Source organism: Nannospalax galili, unplaced genomic scaffold (assembly GCF_000622305.1).
Source record: "Nannospalax galili isolate Female #2095 unplaced genomic scaffold, S.galili_v1.0 scaffold886, whole genome shotgun sequence".
NCBI lineage: Eukaryota > Metazoa > Chordata > Mammalia > Rodentia > Spalacidae > Nannospalax > Nannospalax galili.
The window spans coordinates 1886484-1898554 of NW_008355971.1; the positions used below are offsets into that span (position 1 = coordinate 1886484).

General features: G+C 50.8%; 2 protein-coding genes across 2 annotated transcripts; one reads left to right on the forward strand and one right to left on the reverse strand.

The window, feature by feature from the left end:
* Positions 1 to 190: 190 nt before the first annotated feature.
* Positions 191 to 7854, forward strand: Nfkbib (NFKB inhibitor beta). Its single transcript, XM_008853938.2, has 6 exons — positions 191 to 465; positions 3793 to 3898; positions 3982 to 4315; positions 6064 to 6152; positions 6237 to 6521; positions 7694 to 7854. The coding sequence occupies exons 1-6, from the start codon at positions 287 to 289 to the stop codon at positions 7793 to 7795; spliced, it is 1095 nt and encodes a 364-aa protein (XP_008852160.1). The 5' UTR covers positions 191 to 286; the 3' UTR covers positions 7796 to 7854.
* A 44-nt stretch (positions 7855 to 7898) lies between these two features.
* Positions 7899 to 11503, reverse strand: Ccer2 (coiled-coil glutamate rich protein 2). Its single transcript, XM_008853937.2, has 5 exons — positions 10615 to 11503; positions 10425 to 10465; positions 10184 to 10271; positions 9369 to 9865; positions 7899 to 8179 (listed from the first exon to the last, which is right to left on the reverse strand). Exons 1-5 carry the CDS (start codon positions 10676 to 10678, stop codon positions 8090 to 8092), a joined length of 780 nt encoding a protein of 259 aa, XP_008852159.1. The 5' UTR covers positions 10679 to 11503; the 3' UTR covers positions 7899 to 8089.
* Positions 11504 to 12071: the final 568 nt, after the last annotated feature.

Below are 12071 nucleotides of genomic sequence, written 5' to 3' on the forward strand. Positions count from 1 at the left end.
AACTCAGGAGGACCGAACTACAAATCCCAGAAGGTCTGGCGCCGGCGGCCCAGTTGATGAAGGGCGTCTGGAAAACGTGAGGACCCTCAGCAAGCGATTGTCCTTCTCATTACTCTGATTGGTTACGGTGCGGCATGGGGGCGTGGCTTATCGATTTAGCCCATTCTGATTGGGTAGAGGAGGGGGCGTGTTGGGGAAATTCCCGGCGGGGCGGAAGCACCGAAGCTTCAGCCAGAGCCAGGCGACTGGCAGGCGGTCGCAAGGGACCCCTGAGGTTGAAGGGGCCATGGCGGGGGTCGCATGCTTGGGGAAAACTACGGACGCGGATGAATGGTGTGACAGCGGCCTAGGCTCGCTGGGTCCCGACGCAGCGGCTCCCGGAGGACCAGGGCTTAGCGCCGAGCTGGGCCCGGAGCTGTCTTGGGCGCCCCTCGTATTCGGCTACGTCACTGAGGATGGGGACACGTGAGTTAGTCTTAAATTAGCAAAGGGAGCCCTAGGATCCGACCTCTGAGTCCTGGTGGCTCCTTAACTTCTCATTCCTGAGCCTGACTTCCTATGCTAGACTTCCCGACCCCTAACGCCCAAGTTCTAAATTGTTAGATTTGTCTAGTTTTGCCCAAAGTCAAGTTTCTCACCCTTCTTGAACTCTGATTTTCAGCTTCTAAAACCTGCATCCTACCCACTGATCCCCAAACCTTTCTGACCAGTCTCCAGATTTTTAAAATTTTTTTATTTTTTAGCATTCTCTCTTTGTGACCTCCAAATGTGGTCTTTGATACCTAGCACTTCATGTCTAAGTCAGGCTTTGATTAGATTCATCTGTTAACCAAGTAGTTCTCCCAAACTACTATCTTCTAAGCCCCATTGTAGGTGCTAATGTTTTCATGAGTGAGAACAGACAAAAATTTATGTCCTGTCGATTATCTGTTTCAGTGGAGGGATAGAGTCAGATTGACAGGACAGGAAAAAACAAAGATCAAAAGTTGAGCTGGCTGATGATGGTACAGACCCTTGTAATCCTAGGGGGCTAAGGTGGGAGGAGCTCTAGTTTGAGCCAGGGGAAGACCTGTAACAAAAAGAGGGAAAGGGAGAGGGAGAGGAAGATTGGGGAAAAGAAAAACAGGAAAATTCGATTAGCAGGTAAGCCCGGGAGGAGAAGGGACAGCAATATTGGGGTCTATGTAAGGGATTGCACCTGGGTTTTTTTTTTGTCCCTGGTGTTTACTGGGTATGTCCAGTGACTCAGTCAGTGCCTGACCCATAGTGGGAACATAATAAACACTAATCTCAAAGAACCAGCGTGGTTTCCTTAATGTTCTCTTTTTTACTTTCTATTTCATTGGTCCCTTTTTTGACTTTTATTAATTCTTCTCATTATTACTTTGGGTTTAATTTTTGTAATTCCTTTCTATTTCTCCCCCCCCCACTCCAGTTTTTTGGGACAGGGTCTCATGTAGTTCATGCTGGCCTGGAGTTTGCTATATAGCTGAGGATAGTTTTGAATTCCTGATCTTCCTGCCTCCACCTCCCAAGCATGGGATTATAGGCATGCACTACCATGCTCAGCCTCTGTGTGTGTGTGTGTGTGTGTGTGTGTGTGTGTGTGTGTGTGCATATTGAGACCAGAGAACAAATTCAGTGTCATTCCTCAGGCACTCCTTTTTTTAAAAAAGGGAAAGTCTCTCACTGGTCTAGCACTCAGCAAGTAGGCTAGACTGGCTGGCCAGAGAGCCCTGAGGATGTTCTGGCCTTCACTTGCCTATTGCTGGAATTACAAGAGTGTACCACTGCACACAACATTAATAACTAAGCTATCTCTCCAGACCCTTTGAAAAAAAAAAAAAAGCAGGGGCTTACTTTGTAGCCAAGGCTAGCCTTGAATTCTTGATTCTCTGTCCTGGGATTACAGGCATGTGCCACCACACCCAGCTTATGCAGTGTTGGGGATGGACCCCAAGACTTCATGTGTACCAGGCAGGCACTGTACCAACTGAGCTACATCCCCAGCCCATCTTCTTCTTTTCTTTTTAATTAATTAATTAATTGATTTTTGCGTCTTTTTGAGACAGGGTTTCCCTGTAGCCATAGCTGGACTGGAACTCACTATGTAGACCAGGCTGGCCTGGAACTCACAGAAATCTGCCTGCCTCTGCCTCCCAAATGCTGGGATTAAAGGTGTGTGCCACCATGTCTGGCTTATTTTATTATAATTTATGTGTGTGTATGTGTGTGCCATGTGTATGCAAGTGCCCTCAGAGGCCAAAAGGGCATCCTCTGGGGCTGGAGTTACAGGCAGTTATGAACTGCCTGATGCCCACTAGGAACCAAACTCTGGCCCTCTGGAAGAGGAGCACATGCTCTTAACCATTGAGCCATCTCTCCAGCCCTCAGAACATGAGTTCCATCTTCTGTCTGGTGACCTGCTGGGCTCTGCCTGGGCTCCCTGTCTGCATCTGCCATCCCTTGGAAACTTTCAAGACAGTGTGGGCCTCACTTTGTGTCCTCTGTCAGGGATCACTGGGGTTTATGGCATGATAACCAGTGTCCTTTTAAAAATTAGATTAATTAGTTTATTGTGTGTTCATGAAGTGTGTAGCTGCTTGTGTATGTGTGCATAGGTACATGTATGTGTATATGTGTGTGGAGGTCACAGGCCAACCTTAGGTGTTGCTCCTCAGGAGCCATTGAGGCAGGGTCTCTCACTGGCCTGGATTTTACTAAGTATGCCAGCCTGGTTGGCCAGCTAGTTGTGATCACCTATTTCTGCCCCCCAATTCCTGGGGTTACCAGCATGCATAATGCCTGCCTTTTTTTTTTTTTTTTTTTTTCTTTTTTTTTTTTAGACAGGTTTTCCTTTTTAGACAGGATTTCCCTGTAGCCCTAGCTGGCTTGAAACTTGTTAGGTAGACCAGGCTGGCCTTAATCTGCATGCTTCTGCCTCCTCCTCAGTTCTGGGATTAAAGGGATGCATCACTGCACCCAGCATGTCTGGCTTTTTATGTGTATGCTAAGGATTTAAACTCAGGTCCTCATGCTTGCAGAGCAAGAGTTCTTAGCTAGAACTGTCTTCCCAGCCCTCTTTTATTTTTTTGAGACAAGGTCTCATGCAGCCCAAACTGGCTTCAAACCCCTTATGTAGCAGAAGCTGGCCTTAAACTCCTGATCTCCCTGCCCCAATCTTCCAAGTACTTGAATTACAGGCATGGACATCATGGCTACTTCTCCACTGCCTTTAAAGCTGTTATTTTATGCATTGTAGTTTGTCGGACTTGTTGTTCTTCGTGTGGAGGGAAATCTGGTCTGTATTACTTTATTTTAGATAAAGTTGGAAGTGGAAGCCCTACTTTTTTTTTGAGACAGGGTCTCATATTTAACCCTGACAGTCTTGAACTCACTGTGTAGCCTAGTCTGGCCTGGAACTAACAATCCTCCTGCCTCAGCCTCTCAAAGTGCTCAAATTAGAGCTAGCATGCCCAGCTATATTACTTAATAAACACTGATTAAACAAAGTGGCTAACTGGGCCCCTGTTGCATGGGTTTGTAATGAAAGTTACTGGGGAACCTGAGGCAAGAGGATCTTGAGTTCAAGGTCAGCTTAGGCAGTTTATCAAGTCCAGTCTCAAAAAAAAAAAAAAAAAAAAACCAAAAAAAACCCAATCACCCAAACAAAGTTGCTGGTTTAACTCTGACCTCTGGCCCTCCCAGATGCTGAACTGTTTCCTGCTATAGCCATAGTGCATAACACAGTTAGATGCTCTATGTTCCTTGACCTCTGCCTTCTGTCCCCAGGGCCTTGCACTTGGCCGTGATACATCAGCATGAGCCTTTTCTGGATTTCCTCCTGGGCTTCTCTGCGGGCACGGAGTACCTGGACCTACAGAATGACTTGGGCCAAGTGAGCCACTGGGGACTGTCGCTATAGGGAGCTGGGTCTAGAATTGTCAGTGTGACCCTAACCCCTGACCTCTGCCTCTGTAGACAGCCCTGCACCTCGCAGCCATCCTGGGAGAGGCATCCACGGCAGAGAAGTTGTATGCAGCAGGCGCCGGGTTGTTGGTGCCTGAGCGAGGGGGCCACACAGCACTGCACCTGGCTTGCCGCATGCGGGCGCATGCTTGTGCATGCGTGCTTCTCCAGCCCCGTCCCAGGCGCCCAAGGGAAGTCTCAGATACCTACCTCACTCAGAGCACGGACTACAGCCCCGACACCAGCCACACCCCTGTTGCTGTGCATCCCGAATCCAACCCTGAGAAGGAAGAGGAGCCAGATGACAAAGAGTGGCAGCTGCAGCTAGAGGCTGAAAACTATGATGGTGAGATGCCCTGGAACCTGGAGAGGATGCAGGCTTCCTGGCAGGGCCTGTGCACCGGGCTTCCGTCTCCCCTTACCCAAGTCCCAGCTCAATTGGTGGAATGCTCGCATGGCATACGCAAAGCTTTAGGCACTGCATGGACATGGTGGTGCATCCCTGTAATCCCAGTGCTTGGGAGGTAGAAGCAGGAAGATCAGGAATTCAAGGTCATCCTGGTGCTAGGTAGGTAGTTCCCATCAGTCTGGGCTACAGGATACCTACCCTGTCTCAAGCAAACAAAGGAATGCCTAGCCCCATCTCAAGGCATGTCAGTATGTACCTGTAATCCCAGCACTTGGGAGGCAGAGGCAGGAAGAGTATGAGTACATAGAGATACTCTGTCTCACAAAAACCAAAAGCAAAACTAACTGGTGGGAAGTCATCCCCAGGTTTTAGGAAGCCTGGTATCAGAACTAAGGACCCTCACTTAGGCTCAGAATCATTAAAAATTAGATGGGCTAGAGAGATGGCTCAGCAGTTAAGAGCACTGGCTGCTCTTGCAGAGGACCCAGGTTCAATTCCTCGTACCCACATGGCAGCTAATAACCATCTGTAGCTCCAGTTCCAGAAGATCCAGTGCCCTCTTCTGACCTCCATGGGCATTGCATGACATGGGTGTACTTAACATACATACAGGCAAAACACTCATACACATTAAAAAAAAAAAAATTGGACACAGAGTAACCCCTATCTGGTCACCCCAGACCACTTGCCACCCAGGCCTGCCACCCACTGACCCGAAGGTGTTAGGATCCTGTAATTTCCACACCACCCCCTACAAGCCACTGGCCCAGCCCACCCAGGGTGAGGGTTATCAGCCTCCAGGTACCTGGAACTAAATGTCAGCTTAAATGTACTAAGGTCATTTAGGAACCACTGTTCAAAGCCCCAGGCCCTTTGTGGGTTGTTTGTTTGTTTTGTTTTATGTTTGGTGCTGGCTATGGAACCCAGGGCCTGTGCTTGCAGGTCAAGCATTGTGTCACTGAGCTATATCCCAGCTGCCTTTTCCTTTATGAAGATTCAGACTTGGGTCTCTTTTTTTTTTGAAACAGGGTCTCCCTGTAGCCCCAGCTGTCCTGGAACTCACTATGTAGACCAGGCTGGCCTTGAACTCACAGAGATCCGCCTGCCTTTGCCTCCCGAGTGCTGGGATTAAAGGTGTGTGCCACAACGCCCAGCCACCAGACGTGGGTGTCTTGATCCAAAGATTCATTGTTCCCAACCAAAGTCCCCATGCTCAGGGGCTGGAGAGATGGCTCAGTGGTTAAGAGCATTGGCTGCTCTTGCAGAGGATCTGGTTTCCATTCCCAGCACCCACATGGTGCTCACAACCTTCTGAACTCCAGTTTCAGGGGACCTGATGCCCTCTTCTAGCCTCCTTGGACATTGCATAACATGGGTGTACTCATATACATGCAGACAAAACACATTAAAAAAAAAAACACCCACTCCCAAACACTAAAGCCCCCAGGCTTATCCCCTATAAACCCCATACACCCCACCACTGAGGCATGTGCCACCAATATGCTCTGACACCTCAGACTTAGGCACCTGGGTGGGATTCAGGGACCCGTTTACATATCTTGGAAGAAGTTCAAAAGCTATACCCCCAAACCTGTTCACCTTCACTTCACATGGCCCTCCCCTAGGATCATGACCTTGGGAGCCAAGGCCCCTCAACTCATTAACACTGGTCCCTTGGTCCCCAGGCCACACCCCACTCCATGTAGCTGTCATCCACAAAGATGCAGAGATGGTCCGGCTGCTCCAGGATGCTGGAGCTGACCTAAACAAACCGGTGAGCCATTTTAGTGGGCTGATGTTGGGGGAGAGATTGTCTCCACTTCAGGCCCACTTGCTGATCTCTCTGACACACCCTTAGGAGCCCACATGTGGACGGACTCCCCTGCACCTAGCAGTGGAAGCTCAGGCGGCCAGCGTGCTGGAGCTTCTCCTGAGAGCAGGTGCCGACCCCACCGCCCGTATGTATGGGGGCCGCACCCCACTTGGCAGCGCCCTGCTCCGGCCCAACCCCATCCTTGCCCGCCTCCTTCGTGCACATGGTGCCCCTGAGCCTGAGGACGAGGATGACAAGCTTGGTTCTTGCAGCAGCCACAGCAGCAGTGGCAGTGACAGCGACAGTGACTGTGACAGCAGGGATGAGGGAGTGAGTAAAAAGTGGGTAGCCCAGTGGGGGATCAGGCTAGACCATCAAGAAGAAGACCTGGGGTGTCTGGCTTGTGTTAGGGAACTTGGGTGGGGTTGCAAGGGTTGTGATAGTCAGACATTTGGGCAAGGGAGTGGAAAGATCTCTGGCAAGATGGTTGTAAAACTAAAACTAAGGCAAAGTAGCTCACGGCTGTAATCTCAGCCCTTTGAGATGGGAGTTTGAGGTCAATCTGGGTTATATCTCTTTCTCTCTCTATAGATAGATAGATAGATAGATAGATAGATAGATAGATAGATAGATAGATAGATAGATAGATATAGAGAGATAGAGATCTATAGATAGATAGATAGATAGATAGATAGATTCTCTCTCTCTCTCTCTCTCTCTCTCTCTCTATATATATATATATATATAATCTGCGACTGGCATTGAACCCAGGACTTTATGCATTCTGGGCAAGTCCTCTACCATTGAGCTATATCCCAGCCCTAGCCTGGTTACATAGTGAAACCCTGTCACAAAATTTAAAAAGAAAAAGCAGGGGCTGGAGAGCTAGCTCAGTGGTTAAGAGCACTGGGTGCTCTTACAGAGGATCCAGATTCAAATCCCAGCATGGTGACTAACAACTGTCCGAAACTCCAGTTCCAAGGGGATGGGATGCCCTCCTCCACCTCAGACACTGCATGACGTGGGAGCACTTGCATACAGGCAGGCAATATACTCATAAAAGTAAAATAATAAACTATTTAAAAAGAAAGAAGCAGCAAAGTGTAGAACAAAGGTGGTATCAAACTTATGCAGTGAAGGCCTCAGCATGGGGAGTGACCTCAGGAGCAGGAACTGGAGAACTTGGGCTGTAAGCAGGTAACCTTGGTTAGTGTGGTTGGAACAGTGGCAGTGGTGGGGAAAGACCTTAGCCAGGAGAGCTTTACTGTAGAGCTTTAGGCAACACCACACTTCCTGGGCAGAGGATGGTGTGCAATGGTGGGAGATGGTAGGGGTGGGGCGAATTTGGGTGAAGGCAAACGGGAGGATGAATGAGAGCCATTTTTGGTGCTGTAGAACTGGAACACAGGCTTCAAGGTGAGACCCCATTCATAGGTGTCAGGACCTGGATGGAGGGTAAGGGGGCAGCCACTTGAACCCCTGTTATCCCTCTTTGTCCCCAGGAGGAATACGATGACATCGTGGTCCACAGTGGCAGGAGCCAAAACCGGCTACCTCCCTTGCAGGCATCCAAACCTCTTCCTGATGACCCTGACCCCGCCTGACTTAAATGCTCATAGTAATATAATTTCAATTTAATAAATTTTCAGTTTTGACAACCAGAGCCCAGACTGATGTTGCCTTCCAGCTCATTCCCCACCCCACCCCTCCAAGGCCAAGTGTGAGCCAGGGTTGTTTTCTTTGCACTTTATTCACTCAGGGATGCTTCCAAGGCACATCGGTGCTTCCAAGTCCCTGCCAGTTGGGGTTGGAAGCAGGGTGCCAGGTGAAGTAGGGGCTCTGGGGTCAACAGTCCTGAGCTTTAGGGTAGGTTGGACAGGAGGCAGCTGGGGGTGGGGTCAGCCTTCCCTCCCAAGCGCCTCCCCCAGCATGGCTGTGGCCTTCTTGAGCTGGTCTTGCATGCGCTCCAATCGCTCCACGTCGTGTTCCTGGGGGGAATCAGAAGCAGACAGTCAGCACCTCTGCTACCACCATGAATGTCAGCCCTGTCACCTCACACACAGGCAGCCAGCAGCCCCTCCCCAACTGTCTGCCACCACGGTTGGTTATGACCACCATCTTGAGTACCACAACCTGTTTGGCGTGCCCACTTGACTTGCAGTGAGGTCCACATTGCTGGCCACAGCCAATGCAGTAGCCACAGAACTAGCAAAGGCAGCCCACTTGGGTGACTTTGTAGCCTGGCCTGGAACTCTGACTATGAGGATCTTGAACTGCTGATCTCCTGCCTCCACTGCTTGAGTGCTGGGATTACAGATGTGTGTCAGCACACCAAGTTTATGCAGTACTGGGGAGTGAACCCAGGGCCTTTGCATGGTAGGCCTGTGCTCTATGTCCCTAGCTCCGGGTGACCTATCTGTGATAAGTTGGTTATTTTGGTTGCTGCCCCCAGTTGGTCATTAAAATAAATTTTTTTATGATTTATTCTTATTTTATGTATAGGAATGTTTTGCCCGCATGTATATAAGTGCACCTCATGTATGCAGTGCCTACAGAGGCTAAAGAGGGCATCAGAGCCCCTGGAACTGGAGTTATAGTTATAAATCACCATGTGGGTGCTAGGAACTGCACCTAGGTTCATGAGATTGGTTTCCCATCTCAGAGATCCACCTGCCTCTGCCTCATGAGTCCTGGGACTAAAGGTGTACGCCACCACACCCTGAATTTATTTATAGTGTGTGCATGTACCATGGTGAGTACGTGGAGGTCAGAAAACAATTTGAAGGAATCTGTTCTTGCCTTCCACCTTGCCAGGCTTAGCAGCAAGCACTTTTGTCCACCGAGCCATCTTGCCAGCCTGTAGTGATATATTTAACTTTGCATGATCCCTTCATGATGTCCATCTCTAGCCTAGCAAACCAGGACAATAGCTATTCCAGTGGCTGACATGTTTAATATGAACTGGCCCTGGTTACCTTTGTTGTATTTGGGTAATTACTAGTGCCTTCCTTTACTAATCCCAGGTGGAAGCCTTCATGTCAAGCAGAGGCCTTGCTTGGATGTTGCCACCTAGTCCTGGTGTCATAGTTGATGACTCTGGACTCTGGCCCATTTCATGGTGGAAGTGATTCCCTTTGGTGACCTACTCCACTGCCTTGGAGTGCCACCTTCACTCACCTCCTGCTCCGAAGCCTCTTCCTCCTCTGCTTCCTCTTTCTCCTTTGCCTCTGTGTCTGGCTGCTCCTTCTGGTGCTGATGGTGTGCAGACTCTCCATGCTTCTCCCGTCCAACCCTCTCAGCCCCCTTCCACAGACTGTGGCCCCTGCCCAGCAACTGCATTCCCTTATCCTCTGCCTCGAACTGTGCTGTCTCCTCATCACTGGCTGCCTCAGCCACCCGCTTCTGGGGACCCCTGGCTCTCTCTAGATGGTCCTTCCACAGATGCTCAAAGGTTTCCACTGGCCGGCTCTCCTCCTCTTCCTGGTGGAGCCGGCTGTGGAGCTGTGTGTGGACATCCTGTTCTCGTACCTGGGTTCTCTCTGCTGCCTCTTCCTCTTCTTCATCCCTTATCTCCTGGCTGGACCTCATCTTTCCAACCTCCTGCTTCTTGAAGTCCCCACCTAGCAACCCCTTCTCAGGGGACATGCAGCCATGGTGCTCTGTCTCGAACATCTCTGGCAGGGAGAGATGAGATACTCTGTACATCCAACTTGGAAACTGAGGAGCTGATGAGTTCTGGGTCCTCCCTGATGTTATGACATGGACTGCCTGGCATTTGGAGAAGTCCACCATGGGCTGCAGATGTTCCCTGCCCCAGTCCCCATCCCTCTGCAGGGAGCATCAAGGTGGCCAGGCTGTCAGGTGGGAGGCTAGGCACTACCACACTAACTTGGGCCAGGGGATGAAAGGTACCTTATTCCTCCAGGCACTGTGAACCATCAGGAGGGCAGAGGAGGCCCTCAGGAATTAGGGGGGAACTGGGGCATCCCTACCTTTGTGGAGCAGAGCCATGCAGGGGCCTCTCTGGGCCTGGCCCAGTGTCAGCACCTCCGTGACCACCTCTGCCAGACATCGAGTCAGCTGGGAGCAGGGATGAAGGGTCAGAGGAGAGGTGGAGGGCAGGGGAGCTGGGAGAAAAGAGGGGCTGCAGGATCTGAAGGGGTGGAGATGGTGGAAGAAGCTGGGGAGAGGGGAACCAGGAGTGAGGAAGGTAAGGAAGGGCTCCCCTCTTACCTCCTCCTTGGAGGGTCTGGGCGCCAGGGGAGAAGCAGAGGCTGTGGAGGGAGGAGACGGGTGTTGTTGGAGGTACTGATCCCAGCTCCCAGGACAGCCCAGCCCCTCCGCAGCGCACCTGCCAGGGGTGCTGTCCCCATCCCATCAGGGGTACCACCCCTGCCTTGCCCTCTATGAGCTCCAGACTCACCGGCCCCCAGCAGCAGCGCCAGCAGCGGGAGCAGTGCCTGTGAGACAGGTGCACGGCGTGGCATCTTGGTGTGTTCGGACCCAGGTCCTCCGCTGAGCAGCCAGCGGTGCCAGCGCTTTTTAATTCAGGTGCGGTGGGCCCGCAGGGGGAGGAAATGACGTCACCGACACCCCCTCCCCAGCCCACGCTCACGGAGAGGCGACAGCTGGCAGGGCACTCCAAGACCCTCAATTATTCATGGAGACCCACACCCAAGTATGGGTCCCTCCAGCTCCGCTCTGGCTCAGGAGTTCCGACTGCCTCTCCCCAGAGGCTCTTATCTGAGAAGACCTGGGCGGGGGCAGGTCTCCTCGAGCTGTTTCCTCATCTGGAAGTCTTCTAAATCCACTTCCCCAGGGGTGGGAGTGACATGCTAGCCAAGCTCCACTATTCACCAAGACAGTTGCTTAAGATGTGTTCCCACATGTAGAAATTTTGGATGCAACTCACTCCAGGGATTTGGAATGAAGATGAAATAGAGCTTGGGCAGTGCTGAGCACTGGGAACTGTACAGGGCTGCAGCCAATCCTCCACCTGAGGTGTGTGTGTTGGGGGGGGGTGTTATGTGTGGGTCAGGTGTCCTCTGCTGCCCCACCCAATTTTTGAGACAGGGTCTCTCACTGAGTCTGCAGCTCCCCTCCTAGATGCATTGGTCAGCAAGCCCCTGGGACCCACTGTCTCTGTCCCTCTCAGGGCTTGGGTTACAGGGCCCAACTTTTATGTGGGATTTGAACTCGTTTTCATACTAGCATAGAAAGCACTTCATTCACTAAGCCAAGTCCCTAGCCCAAGTAGCTTTTTGTTTTGTTTTTTAAGACAGGGTCCCCTATGTAGCACTGGCTGGCTTAGACTTCACTATGTGGATCAAGCAGGCCTCGAACTCAGAGATCCATTTATCTGCCTCTGCCTCCTGAGTGTTGGGATTAAAGGCAGGTGCCACCAAGCCCAGGTTTTTTTTTTTTTTTTTTTTTTTTTTTTTAAATGCAGTGTTTCTCTACATAGCCCTGGCTGTCCTGGAACTTGCTGTGTAGACCAGGCTGGTCAGGAACTCCTAGAAGTCAGAAGTCAGTCTGCCGCTGAGTGCTGGGGAGTAAAGACATGTACCACCACACCACAGCCAGCTGGCCTTTAACCTTGATCCTCACACTTCTGATTTCCTCATGCCGGACCACAGATGTATGCCACCATACCTGGCTCCAGTCACTTGTTTTTATATTACGGCAGAACTTCAGGTACCTGAGGCTGGCCTGTAACTGACGCTGAGGACGACCTTGAACTTTTGATCCTCCTACCTTTACTTCCTCTCTGCTGGGCTCATAGGCATATATCAACATGACTAATTTATTATGTGCTAGAGATCCAACCCAGGGGTTTGTGTATGTTAGGCAAGCACTCTAACAGCCGTAGAAATGACTTAC